General features: G+C 38.3%; 1 protein-coding gene across 1 annotated transcript; it reads right to left on the bottom strand.

Moving 5' to 3' along the window:
* Positions 1-231: 231 nt before the first annotated feature.
* On the bottom strand, positions 232-12741 carry gga3a (golgi associated, gamma adaptin ear containing, ARF binding protein 3a). The gene is made up of 17 exons (XM_015043454.1): positions 12639-12741; positions 10596-10680; positions 10356-10431; positions 10165-10263; positions 8821-8944; positions 8603-8706; positions 8065-8145; positions 7856-7993; positions 7525-7606; positions 7271-7396; positions 6408-6614; positions 6247-6320; positions 5756-6159; positions 4080-4279; positions 1231-1400; positions 1003-1113; positions 232-843 (listed from the first exon to the last, which is right to left on the bottom strand). The coding sequence occupies exons 1-17, from the start codon at positions 12673-12675 to the stop codon at positions 733-735; spliced, it is 2229 nt and encodes a 742-aa protein (XP_014898940.1). The 5' UTR covers positions 12676-12741; the 3' UTR covers positions 232-732.
* Between the last annotated feature and the right edge of the window lie 1595 nt (positions 12742-14336).

The raw sequence follows: 14336 nt of genomic DNA, 5'->3' as shown, positions 1-14336 counted from the left end.
CAGCGGCAGAAGAAAATGTACAATATTCATGCCGTTATATTAATTTTAAACAGTATGATCATTTGTCTTGTGATTCTAGCAGCTCCTTATTTCCTGTAAGCAGATCCTCGACAGGGTTTGGTTAAAAACGCATACATGTCAGAACATCTGGTGAAAATAAGGTGCACCGAAGCCCATTTCTGTCAGGCGAGAATGCAGAATGACGGCACAGTTTGTTTGGGTTTTTTTTTTCTGGAATGTTAACATATATGATTCTTCCATTCACAAATTAATCAAATGCGTAATGAGAATACTTAAAACCATAGTAGTGTAAAACCCCGGAAGTCAAGTCTCAGTTAAAGCCTTCAAATAAACCACTGTTTGTCTCTGGACCTTTATTCACCTGCATTAATCTCACATAATGTCAGAGTTCAACCGGAAATATCAAAAATGAGACTTTTTTTTTTTTGCCTTTTTTGTTGTTCAGCTCAGTCAGGTTTAAATATGAGAAATAAATTCAGAGAAAAATATTAATTTAATTATAATTCATGACTGGCTTCAACGCCATTATCCACATTCAAGATATCAGGTCACACTAGTTTGTAATCACAGGTCGAACTGGACCATCTTAAACCCGTCATGGTTTGTTCAAGTTTTTATTTAACTAAACCTTCTTGATTTCAAGTCTTTTGTAGATTTTTGCTGATGCACAAAACTGCAAAAGACCCACCTTTAAATAATGGGAAAATGTAACTATAGAGCCCCCCATCGATCAGCAGGTGGAAAGTCATTCACCTCCCCCACTTCTGTGAAGGACTGCTCTCCCAGCGTAAACATCAGTTTGTATCTCATCCGAACTTTTTCCTGAGACACAGAAAAGCACAAACAGACTCATGTTACACTGCCTGGCAAACATATTTGTATTCCTTGAGCATTTTCCCATCGTGTCACATTATAAGCACAGACTTCGGTGCATTTTACAGGGATTTAAGTTCAAGCAGTGTGTGTGTGTGTGAAATCTACCTTCAGAGGATTGGCAAGCAGCACGACCTGAGAGATGGCAGCAGGAGGAAGAATTGGATTGAAAGGGGCCAGCTCTGCTCCGGAGGGCGGCTGCAGCTTCACCTTCATCGTCTGCAGATGTTGTTAGAAAAGAAATCCAGGCGCTCAAATTTGAGAAGATTTAATAAAACTCAAGAAAAAAATAAAAAAAAAACCTGTAAGTAGCAACACAAACATATAAACTGTTACCCGGGGTACAGCAGCCTGGAGAACTATGTTCCTAACAGGCTGCGGGGCGGTGTTGAGCATCGACGCCACCATCACCAGAACGTCGGGCCTGCCGGGGGGACAGTCCGAGGCAAAATGGAGCAGAACACGGACACCGTTTTTGTCATACGCCGTCACAGGACAGAGCGTACCTATAAACACCAGACAGACCGACGTCAGTCAAAAACTGAGAACCTCATCTTTTGGAGGACATTTGTCTCTTCCGTCCATCCATCCATCCATTTTCTGTACACCCTTGTCCCTTAGTGGAGTCGGGAGGGTTTTTGTCTCTTTCATCTCCCAAAATCCAGAAATCCTCAATTTAGATTAAACATTTCATGCAGCAGCTGATTAATAGCAAATGTGTGGAATAGATAAATTGATTTTATGAAGTGGTGATTTATTCTCTTTTTTTTTTTTTTGTCACAGTATGTACAAAGATTTACCAGACAAATGGCATCCACTCACTAGCAGCTATAGAAGGCAGTGCTGCAAAATTATTCTAAATGCAATAAGCTGTCCTTTTTTTTAAAATAAATAAATAAATACTCTGCTTTCAAATCACAATTACAGTGAAATACGGTAAATTAGGGTCTACTTGAGGAAAATATAACCACATCTTTCTTTACCGTTGTCAGTTGCCCATTTTCACCACTAGGTGGTAGTAAAATGTAATATTTTGATTTTCAAAGAAACGCTCTTATTCCAAGAAACACTTTATAAACTGACCGCTTACTGTAGAAATATTTTCATCGACTGGGCATTTTGTTACAGTGAGATGTTCACAGATTACAAAAGATTTAGTGGAATCCAAGATGTCAAATTATGGGTAAAAATACTTTTTTTTTCATGAATAGTTACAGAAGTTTTAACATGTCTGAGGAGGTATGCAAGTTAGCTCTGGACTAAGACTGCTTCATTATGGAAAATATTATAAATCAGGATTATTTTGATAAATGATAAATAGTAGAGATAGAGAATTACTTGATGACATATTTGAGACAAATCCAGCTTTATGTTTACTTCCTGACTGAGGGGGTCACCCAAGGCACTGGTGATTCATTAGCATTCTCGACGGAGAGGGAGAGGCTCAGCTGCGAGAGCCTGCCGCTTGACGAGATGAGCAAAAACAACACATGCTTTCACTCAGGCTCACTTAGGCTCCAAAAATTTTAAGTAAAGCCATAAAAAATTTTTTCCAAAGAGAAGAGAACGTTTTTAGAGAGTTGTGAAGAGTCACTGCATGTAACTATTAGGTTCACAATTTTGACTCTGAATTTTGACTTTCAGAGCCAAAATTGTAAATTCAATAAACTGCGCACACATCAGCAGCAAGAACAGAACAACAAAAGCAAAATGAGGCAATAACTCAGTCGATAAATTTGTCTGATATTTGTAGCATTGCTCGAATCAATCCTAGCGAGCCCCCAGAGGAAGGCCAGAGGGCCGTCAGTCCAGTGCCGACAGCACACTTAATCCGTTTCTTTTTGTTCCTGGATTGTGGCAGACGTTCAGTCAGCTCTGGCCTAATAAGCACCAAGCTCCATCAGGCAGAATTTAATTGATCAAGAAACTCCAACGTCCTGATCTGCACTGTGTGTGAGAGAAAAATATGTCTACAACCTGATCCCTTGAGGAATGGTTATATTTTAAGATCAGGTTGGGGTGATCCAGGAGAGGTGGCAGCTTATGACCCCAACCACACCTTCCCAACCTCGTGCGCTCACACTCACACTCGCAGAATGTGAGTGTGAGCGCAACAGAATGCGCTCCCTAGATGAGAGCATCTGGAGTGAGATTGTAAAAAAAAAATTCAAAAAAATAATACTACCCAAGAAACATTTGATTTGAATTTATGAAACTCCAGTAATAGCAAAGTGTACTTTATAAAGCGGCCTAATAAATGCTCAGACCAACAACAAAGAAAGAGCGAAAAGAACTCAAAATTCCTTGCAGTGAATGGAATCCTGGCAAGATGCAGAGACTGAATAGTGTTATAAAAAAAAAACATCAAAGTTCAAAACCCCAGTCACCATAACAGCTAAAATATGGTGCTTTTAAAAATCGCCTACAGAGCATATTTTGTTGATTAAGAAAATAAAACCATCAACTGCAGTTAATTTTAACAGCACTGTCATAAGTTCTTGTTTCACCAACATCCAACCATGAGAAAGTTTAACTTTTTTTAAATAAAATCATTTGACTTATTTTTTGGAGGAATTAATTTAATCGATTAATAGAGCGTTTTGTTTTGAAGATTTCATTTTTGGAAAATCTTTTTATTTTTTCCACCATTGAACTCCTTGTTCATTGATGGAACAAGGAGTTCATTGGTGGAATCAATTGCTAAATTGATTTTAGCAACTGACTTGCTAAAATCAATTGTTCAAATTGATTTCTCAAACTACCACCTTGTTTGAGAAGCGCGTTTTAATTTCAGCTATGAATCTAGATTAACTCACGGAGTTAATGACTGAAATAAAAGCCAATTTTTAAGATGCATTCAATTTGTACTTTAATTTTTAAGGAGAAAAGCAAATGGAAAAAAAAAATCTATTAAAATTGGGAATCAAATTTTGGACTAGAAAAAAGAACATTCTAACCAATTTCAAAACATTTATTTGTATTTTTAAAAGCTGCCATTTTGGCTGACAGGAAATTGTTATTACTGCGAGATTGTCGCATTTCATTATTAGAACAGGGCACGTGTGTACTGGTCAAATGTTTTAGCTCTGAAAATACATTTGCCGTTTTCCACAACAGAATCCAAACGTCAGCAACTACTGGCACAAAACCAACAGAAATCATTAGGTTCTTTTCAACAAACTCACTTGGACTGATGGCTTCCAGAGGAACAAAAACAGCAGCCAGGGAAACCTCGTCTCCTTTGCTTGGACTCGCCTGGCTCATGGGCTGGATGGGAGACAAGGAGCGCAGCAGAGGGCTGTCGTCTGGGTGACTTCGGAGGGCCGGAGGAGTAGACCACCCTTGCATCCCAGTTATCATCGCCGTAGTCGACGTTCCACTGTGACTGGAAGGAAACAAAAGCAGCGGTCAAATAATCTGGGGGAGAAGGAAAACGTCATTTTGGGAAAAGTTGGGAGTTATCAAGAGGTGTTGCAAATGAAAAGAGAAGTACTTTCCTTTACAAACTTTTTTTCTGTTTAAAAGGTAATTTCTTTTTCACATTCAAATAAAAACAGAAATCAAGGTTGCAGTTACATTATCTGTGTAACTAGCACACTTAACGTCTCAATAGAAAATATCTTCCTTTTAATGTGGAAGGTTTAACCGTCATCATTTAGATCCGATCTATTCTCACCTGCTGCAGGTAAGCAAAGGTTTCAGACCATTTATTTGTAGCCAGTTGTATTGAGAAATGAAAATGCTACTTATTTCAAACTTGCCTTTTCTATGCAACAGAAAATTGAGTAAAGCTGTGAAGATGTAGACAACAATAGTTTCACATTGTGACTTTTACAAGAACATTTCCTTTTATCAGCTATAATAACACAGCCTTGAAAAATACATGCAAAGGTATTCATGAAGTTTTCAGCATTTAGTCATGTCACAATGAAGAATTCTGTCACTTTATGCAATAGACCAACACAAGTAAGAAAGAAAAAAAATTATAATTTGATAACTGGTGTGCAATATTTGCTTCCCTGGACTTTTTTATTTTTTACTGGTATCAGAGTAAAGGGGGATGAACACAAATGCTAGACAAAAACGTTCAAATTTTGACGTGTTAAAAATTGCGCAAAACATGAATCATGTTGCTTCTACTTTAAAAAATTATGCTTTACTTTATGTTGGTCTGCCAGATAAAGTGCCAGTAAAACGCCCTGAGGTTGTGACCGTAGTCAAATGTACATGTAATGGCCACCAGAGGAAATGGGCCTTTATGTTTCCACAGAGAGGAAATTCAGGTGCAACAGCAGCATCAGATACATATATAGGTTCACAACATGAGAAAATATACTGAAGAAACAAGATTAACAACAATAATAGTAATAATATACGGTATATGATTATAACATAAAAAAAATACTGTGCAGTTATTGGAATAGAAATATTGCACTCAATCCAAGGGATGTGAAAAACACAACAGACTACAATATATCAGCACATCAGTGCAGAAAAAGATGTACAATAATTTCAGAAGTGTTATTTAAAATGAGAAAATAACTGTGCAAATGCCATTAAGGATGCAAACATTTGTTTACATCCTTGCTGTTAGAGTTAGACTCTATAACTCTCTTAGGTTATAGAGTCTAAGAGCTGGAGGCGGGAAGAATCTATCAGACTGTCGCTAAAAAAAAAAAAAGATCTTTAATGTTGCATTTCTCCTGCTAACTCCCTACTATCTTCTCTCTCCAGCACATGGCTTCTATGTCTTAATCCTAGCAGAACCAAAAGACAGGTGATGCACCGTTTCCAGAGCTGAAACAAGGACCGAGCTCGCACATCATTTAAAAGTGTGACATTTGAATTGAATGGTACTCACTTATCACTCCCGCCCAGATCCAGCATGGCGAGGTCTTGCAAATTGTGACTGAGAGAGGATACGGCGGGCTGGAAGGCCCCAGGTAAGGAGACATGCTGACGGCCGGCAGAGAAGGCTGGCGCGGTCACGCTGTGCGACGGCGAAGGACCTGCCGGCGCCGCGGCGGTCAGCGCCGAGCCGAGCGGCGGTGGGAAAATGACCGACGGCGGCAAATCTGAAGCCGTAGCAGCTGGAGGCGTGAAGAAGGCGGGGAAGTTGGAGGCAGAGGAAGCTGTAGTTGTTCTGGTTGAAGTCGCTGGCGCTAGTGTCGTAGAGAGGGCTTGTTGGAACAGCGAAGGTGCTGAAAGTGCATCAAAGGCAGGAGGCAAACTAGAGTCGAAAAGAGCCAAGTCTTGACCAGAGTCCTGGAAACACATTTAATTATAATCAGAGCTACATTCAGCAAGGTAGACGGTAAAATGCTCCAGATCTTAGGGTCTTAGATTAAATACCTGTGAAGGTGGTAAATGATTGCTCTGATTTGAGGTGCTTGATTCATTGACTACAGGCCCAGGATCATTAAGGCCTGCAAATTTACACAAATTTCATTTTTAAGACGAAACAGATCATCAAGCAAAGACTTAAAAAGAAGATTTAGTCTGAAGGTTTGTACCTAAAGATAGCAGCTCCTCGTCCAGCAGGGAGAGGGCAGCAGAGGGTGGAGCTGCAGTCTTGGACTGAGGATCGGTGGTCGTCGATCCGCAGAGCAAGTCGCCCGAAAAAACCAGAGAAGAGGTTTGAGGTTCGTGCTGAGAAGGACTCTTGGTGTCCAGACCCACCAGGTCAATAAGAATCTCTGACTTGTTTGTACCTGCAGAGCCTAAGAAATTGTGAAAAAAAAAAAAAAAAAGCAGAACAAGAAAGGCATTTGTTCAAATCAAATCATGTTCCCATTAACTTTAAAGAGTAAGGTCTGCTCTAAATATACACAGACACATAAAACCTTAAGCAGGTTTGTGTGTGGTAGAGCAAAGCAGAGTAGTGCCAAAAGCAAATAAAAAGAGAGTTTCAGAAGACTTTAAGTAGTGGTGTCTGAGAAAGAGGGCTAAATGCAGAGTTCCTCCAGATTTTCCTGTTAAAATTACATCCATTTCCTGACTCAGTCCTTTTCAGGCCAGCAACAAAACAAAATGAAAAAAACATTTTGAGTACAATACAAGAGCCAAAATAAAAAAAACGGCTGAATTTAATATACAGAGTTCACAGTTTGTACTTTGTATGTTTCAGAATGTTTCTGGGCAACAACTCTCCTTTTGACATCATGAAGTGACTGACCTTGCCTGCAGACGTTTTCTAGCATTTCATCAACTTGTAAACTTGCCGTTTTTTTTTGTAAATTTGACAGAACAAAGTGAAGACAAATCTAACACATGCAGCACTAAATCAGAGCGAGTTATTAGTTATTTGATCGGCGCATCAGCAGTATTTAGTTTTCAAATTTGTCAGTTCCCATCCACACCCCGATGCAGACTGTACCTTGTGTGGCTGGAGTCTGAGTCCCTTGTGCAACGTCAGCGTCTCCGCTGATGGACTGCCCTTCGACTATCTTCTTATAGGAATTAATTGCACTGGAGAGGTCATCATTGGCCTGCAAGATCTCTCCTGGTGTGTAAACATTAGAGCGACAGTCAGGATGATACAAAGCAAAACTTTGGGTTCAATGTATTTCTGGTACGTTTAAAAAAAAAAAAAAAACTAGCTCAAAAACAAGAGAATGAGACCATCTTTACCCAAGCTGCTGTCATCATCCTCGGTCTCAGTAGCCAGTTTAAATACTGTTTGTCTGAGCTTGTCACAGTCATTGTATAGTTCCTGAAAATAATGAGACATAAAGTTTAGATTCTTAACACTAAAGGGAAACTTTAAAACACAGAGAAGCAACGCCTTTCCTCTCGTCAGTAAATCTTTATTTTATATACGTAGAATAAAAAAAGAAAATCCTCTGATACATAGATTTAACTCAGATGTGGTTCAGCATTATGAACGTTACAACAGAGCTTCCAGAAAGGTTAATAAAGGCCAACGAATGGCATTATTCACCTGTCATCACAAAACACAGACCTTTATAAGCTCCTTATCTTCCTCAGTGGAGTCTTCTGGGCTGAAGTGAGCGAGCATTTCATTAAGGAGTTTCACACTGTTGCTGACGGCCTCCAGCGTGTTTTTTTGCTTTGCGGCTCGCTGTGATCGCACCTCGTCCTGTGACACACAAATGGGTTTCGGTTGTGTGTGGATGGAAGTAGCTCTGATTAAATCTGAGCTAAACTCACCTCCTTCACCATGTTCTTGATGAGCCGATTCGCCTCTTGAAGATCTTCGGGTTTTTTGCTTTTCAGAAGTTCTGCTAATCTCTGCAGAGGAATTAGAAAAAGCTTTAATCAGCCAGGCTCTCTTCCCACAGACGCAGCAGGCAGAAGTAAGATTATCATCTCCCACAAACAACAACAACAGAAAATAAATAAATGAAAGTACTAGCAAGCCTAATCCGTGGATCGACTGCTGCCAGCACAATCTAAACACAGTTTGTGTTGTTTACATCGAGGACAAACCTAAATCCTGTTCGTGGACAAACTGCACAATATTTTTATGTTATCTTCTTGTACAGTGCATTACTACTTATCTTGTTTTTGTTTTTTTTTATTATCCATTTTTAACACCTTTTCCTTTTTGTAACTCGATGCTCTTGAATTTCAACAGTCTGGAACAATAAAGGAAACTTCTATTCTATTTAAATTGGGCATTCTTTGGTCTGAGGCTATTGCAGAGAATGTTGGGTATTCACACAAACACATAATGTGTTAAACTGACCTTGCTCTTTTTCTCATCGTCAAATACAGGATTCTTGGGACGTGGAGAAGGTGAGGGGATTAATGTGGCATTCAGGGAGACTTCAGGGTCAACTACAACAATACCTAAAAAAAAAAGTAAAAAAAAAAAAAAAAAAAAAGCTCACGCAATTAAAAAAAAAGATTTAAAACTCGTACCTGTTGCAGTATTTGCTTATTGGAGCCACAGCGATACTTTACCCTGGGATTTCAGCATCTGATAGGCCTCACAGATCTTTGCTTCATCGGGAAGAGACACAGTCCAAGTATACAGCATCTCTATGACCTTCATTTTCACTTTGTCTGAAACTCTGTCTCCTAGGTACTGGAAACCAAAGGCTATTATTATTAGTTCATCTTAGAATCACACAAAACATTAATGCAGATAATATCATCACGACCAAGGCTGCACAACATCAGGAATAAGCACAGTTCCAAGCCTGTTAAAGTTGTGCATGTGGTATTTGTTGGGTCATGTGGCAGGAATGATGACGCAGTGCAGGATTGTGTTTAACTCAAGCAGAGAGTGAAATGTCAGAAATGTGGTCTGCTTTTCAAGAGCATATCAATACATATTGATTATTGGTCCAAACTGAATTAGCAGATGTTGATATTAGCACCAATTTTTATACTGATCAAGATCTTTGAGGATCTTGATCACCAACATCTAAGCCTACATTCCCACAGCAGGGAAATGCGACCCCATGCAACCCCAAATCTGTTTTTTTTTTTTTGCATATATACAACCAATATACAGAATCTTTTTCATGGCAGTCTGAACGGCCCAATTCTGATCATTTCATTCCCCAAAAAGTCTGATTTGTGCCACTTCCATACACGGTACTAAATCAGATACATATCCGATTGTTTTCAAAGCGGCTGTAGTCTGAACAGTCGTGCTGCATTTCATCTGACTTTGATGTCACTGAGATGAGACATGCGTCATAATAGTTCTGCACCAGAAGAAGCACGACGCAGGAAAAGAGCAGATGAAAGTTACAGTTATAAGTTCGAGTTCCGACAACACGTCCAAACAGATTTCTCTACAGAAGTTGCAGTCGATGCCCTACAAAAGGTCGTTGCTATCTGTTGTGCTTTTTTTTCCATGTCTTCCTTCTTATGATCTTGTGACAATCCTGTCGGCTCCCATTGCTCAACAACTTTAAGTGGCATCCATTACTACTTCCATAAACAGAGAGCTGCTGTGGGATGGCAATGCTTTTGGGTTGTAAATCTTTCAGACAAATGTCAAAAATTAGATTTCAGAAAAATGATCAGATATGCGCATCAAGACCTGCTATATGAACATAGCCATCGTCAAGGTGTAGGCATCGACAAAGCTCATACAAATTGCCAAACACAATATTAACCAGCAGAATTTTAATTCCTGGCACCTGAAATTTAAAAGCTACCCAAATATTACATCAAAGGAGTTCTTTGCTGTTGCAATACTGCACACATTGAGGTGATGACAATTGCAACTCCATATGTTGTGCAGCCCTGATCGTCACGATTTCTGAGGATATGAGTGTTATTGTTACTTACTTTGGGTGAGACCACCTTTATCAACTCATTTAAAAACTTAAATTTTCCAACTTCATTATGAAATCGCCGTCCACAGTTTTTCATACATGCTTCAAGAACCTATGAAAGAATCCCAGCACCATTAGCTTCATGCTGTAGGATGTAACAAAAGGGGATTAGGGGGGAAACACTGAAGCATTGAAGGTGCCCACCGTTAGTGCTTGCATCGCCTCCCACTCCTGAGGGGACTGAATCTTGTGCGCCAGCAGTCTGACAGATATCTGAGGACTAAAAAATATCAAGTAAAGTAAGAATGTAAAAGGAATTTTCAATACCAGAGCTAACAAAGCAGCATGTACGCTTACAAAGGAGAGGTCACATAAAATCTGATTCAATGGATATGACTGAATGCTAAGAGATAGACTGAGCTAAATGAATAAATGTGACAATACCCTTCCAGCTCTTTATTAATTTGATCACAGAAACCCATTATGTACTCCCAGTCTTCCTGTCTGTTGGAGGGATTGGTGGCTTTATCTGAAAAAGAGAAAATACAAACTCAAAGGATGAAATGCATTTCACCCTTGCATTTCAAAACCACGTATCCTTACGTATGGACTGCAGACTAACAGTCACTACACCTTATGTATCAAGATTTGTAAATTTGGAACCTTATTATGTAGTACTGCAATATTTTTACAATGGATATACTGATGACACACAACTTTATGTTTCTGTGTCAACACATGGCAACAGTCACTAAGTGTGTCCATAATGGGTGGATGGGTTCAGAAATTCCACCAGCTTAATGCAGAAGAGAGAGAAGCTATTGTTTCTGGTCACAGGACTCAACTGGATTCAACGAAGCTAAAAACCATGGAGCATGCATAGATGCATTGGACTAGTTATGGACTGAAATCTAAATTTGAAAACTCTACGAAAAAAAAGAAAAAGTCAAACTACATAGAAGTATCACCAACGAGTCAAATGTTTGGATTCTAAATTTCAGAGCTGCTTGTCAGGTACTAAATACCTGGACCCCTCAGGTTCAGAGAGGTGCTATGTCAACAGTTCCCAGGACCAGAAATAAACAGGAGAAGCAGAATTGAGCTTCCACATTCCTCAGCTCTGAATCAAACTCCCTGAAAACCTGAGATGTGCAGAAGCAGCTGCCGCCTTTAAATCAGAACTGAAAACAATAACTAGTGTTTACTGCAGCTTTTCCATAAAAATACAGTTTTGTTTTTTTAATGACGCCTGACCCTTTGGTAAGAAAAAAATAATTGTCCCATTACCAGTTTCTCTTGTTTTTACTTTTCTGTCATATCTAAATATTTTAGACCAAACAAATTCTAATATCAGAGAAAAATAACTAAACTAAACACAAAATAGAGGTTTTCATATGGTGATTTAATTTATCAGGCAAAAAAGTTATCTGCCTTCCTTGTTAAATCTCTACACCGTTAAATTAAAGTTTTATTCAAAATATATTTTTTTAAATACTCAAGTTATCTTGGTTTGATATTATACTTCCTATGCTGACCTGGAACATGTAAGTGAGAAGTATACAAATAAAAACAGAAGAAATCCAGAAATAGGATTAAGCACTTTAGTACAGCACTGTGTTTGTTTTTAGTGAGCTTCTCAAAAGATATTAATATGCTTTCAATGTTTTTCTCATCTTTAGTAAACCTTGTACAACCTCTGTTCCTTGATGTTTCTATGAAGGACTGAATGGGCATAAAAATAAGGTTGCCTCATTTATGGTTTGATATCTGGAAAAAATCTAGGTACCACAAATATTTTTGTTCATATCCTGGCAATGCACTCTCAAAAATATCTAAATTCATTTTAAATATATTTAATTGTCCTTCCGTAAGCAACATATAAAACACTATATGTCAACATTATATAGGTGTACATAGGTAGGGTATGGGGTCTTGAAGGCAGGACTCGACCAAAACAACCATACAGATGCACTCTCCAATATTTACACTTAGCTGGTAGCAATAATGTCAGAACTTTGTCATATCGTGACTAAAAGCAGACATAAAGCTACAACTTACACCCTGTGAAGAACACCCAGTGACCCTACCTTAAACAGTCATCCTGCTTTTTGGTACAATATCAGGAGCTGTTCGAACTTTCTCTGGTTAAGATCGACGACATTTAACTTTTTTTTTTAAAGTCAAATGTTACACTGAGTCGTTCTAGGATAACACACTCATCACGTTTTGAAGCAACACCAATTTAATGCCGAATTAATATGCAAAGGCAGGCAGCAGACGAGAATTTAGCTTGTGACACTTATCATCTGCTGTTAGCTGGGTTAGCATCTGATGACAACACAGAGCAGTTAGCGTGCTAATATTCAGCTACGGTCATGTCACGGGAATCGAACAAATCATTCGGATAGATGTGGAAATAGAGCACATACATGCACACCAGTAGCATTAATATCAGGCTTGAGAAAAAATTACGAACTATGTACTCACTAAGCCAAGACTCCAATGACTCTCCATCATCCGCCATATTTGTTCTCTCGAAGAGAAACAACGCGTGACTTCTGTTGCCTTCACGTGCCTCCAAAAGAAATGGACTTTGCAGTTACTCTTGACATGCAGATCATTGTCATCGTATTCATGTATGTGATTCTGATGTATTCTTTGCGAAGGTGAACTCTTAATTTGCTGTCGAATTATACACACTATAGCCTATTTTATTTTACACATTTTATTATTAGTGCTTGAGGAACTTTTGTATTTGTATTGTGAAGGTGTCATGTCATGTACGAAGGGTTATTTGAAGCTGTCATTTCTAAATCCAATGAAATATTGTAAATTATCAATATATCAGAATCTGTGCTTCATTTTTTTTTATAGATAGATGTAATGTTAGTCCCTCATCAAAAACATACTGGAGTGTTGCTTTGATTCTTTCATGCATGTTTGAGAATTCCTTAATCTCCTTTGGCAGTCATTCGGGGTTGCATAAACGCTTGCTCTCATGCTTAGTGAGAATATAGTTGTATTTTCACAAAACTTCTTGTTGGAGCTGCAGTCTCCAGCTGAGATTCCGTCCAGTAGAGCATCTCTCTCCCGAGTCTCCCACTCAACTCCTCCAGACCAGCAATTATTAAACACCTTGTGAAACTGCAGGTCCGGTGAGCTTATCATACCAGCTACTTCACAGTCCAGGATTCCCAAGAATAGTTGCGATGAAGGCAGTGTCAGAAAAAGTTAAGAACTTTTTAAAGAGACAGACGCTCAATTTCAGGGATATAAATGTAGTAACTTTTACATCCCTGGTTCAAGTTTTCCAAAATTTGAGCCCATTTTGGAAAATTGGCTCAAAATGGACCAATAGTCAAATTCTATTTAAGTCATATTCGATATAGACAATATTTTTATATTCTTATATTCTTTTATATTCTATATATTATATTATATTCTTAAACTTTAATGACTTTTGGTGTTACTTGAACTACACCAAAGGTGTTCTCATGTATAACAATTGTTGTCATATAAAGCAATGTCTTGTATTGTTATACATGACATAACAATACCATGTGCTATAAATGACATTGACTTGTGGCCTGTCCTTGTTGTAGCCTGCTGGAAAAGCGTGATTTTAAAAACAATGTTTTGCAAACTTTGTGTTCTTCACTTGTTTCATATTTCACTGCAGAAATAGCAGAGAGAAGTTTTTGTAATAATTCAGAAAGAGAGAAACTCAATCTCTTCCAGGTCCAAACAGTGTTATTCAACAACGCCAGAAGCCAAAATCAAAACATAAAAAATCTATTTTAAAAAAAAATATAAAAGGAAAAATATATATATCCCAGAATTTGAAGACAGTGTGTTCCGTCCTCACCATGACTGTAAAAAGAAAGTTGAGAGTCTGTTAAATAATTTCTTTTAACAGTTAAACTATCAATTACCTCAGAAAATCCTTGAAACTAAAACAAGACTTAATTAACAGGTTGGCTTTGATACAAAGGGTCACTGCACTCAGTGGGTCTGCTCATCTTCCTATCATGTCTCTGTCAAAGAGACATAGTTTCATAAATTACATCAGACTATCTGCCAGTATGAAGAAACTTCATCTTAAAACAATAACATTCTCTCAGTGTAATGAAGGTTTATTAAGTTGTTAAATGTTGACGAGATAAATATGCTACGGAAAGTTAAAAT

The sequence above is a fragment of the Poecilia latipinna genome, unplaced genomic scaffold (assembly GCF_001443285.1).
Source record: "Poecilia latipinna isolate Pla-1442-1.1 unplaced genomic scaffold, P_latipinna-1.0 Scaffold634, whole genome shotgun sequence".
Taxonomy (NCBI): domain Eukaryota; kingdom Metazoa; phylum Chordata; class Actinopteri; order Cyprinodontiformes; family Poeciliidae; genus Poecilia; species Poecilia latipinna.
Note: the sequence above shows the minus strand (reverse complement) of the source record. Positions and strands in the feature narration are given on the sequence as shown.

Coding starts and splice junctions, on each gene's coding strand:
- gga3a (XM_015043454.1), bottom strand. CDS start 12,675: ATGGCGGATGATGGAGAGTCATTGGAGTCTTGGCTTA. Junction 10,432..10,595: donor ATTAATAAAGAGCTGGAAGG/GTATTGTCACAT, acceptor GATATTTTTTAG/TCCTCAGATATCTGTCAGAC. Junction 8,146..8,602: donor ACGATGAGAAAAAGAGCAAG/GTCAGTTTAACA, acceptor ATTCCTCTGCAG/AGATTAGCAGAACTTCTGAA.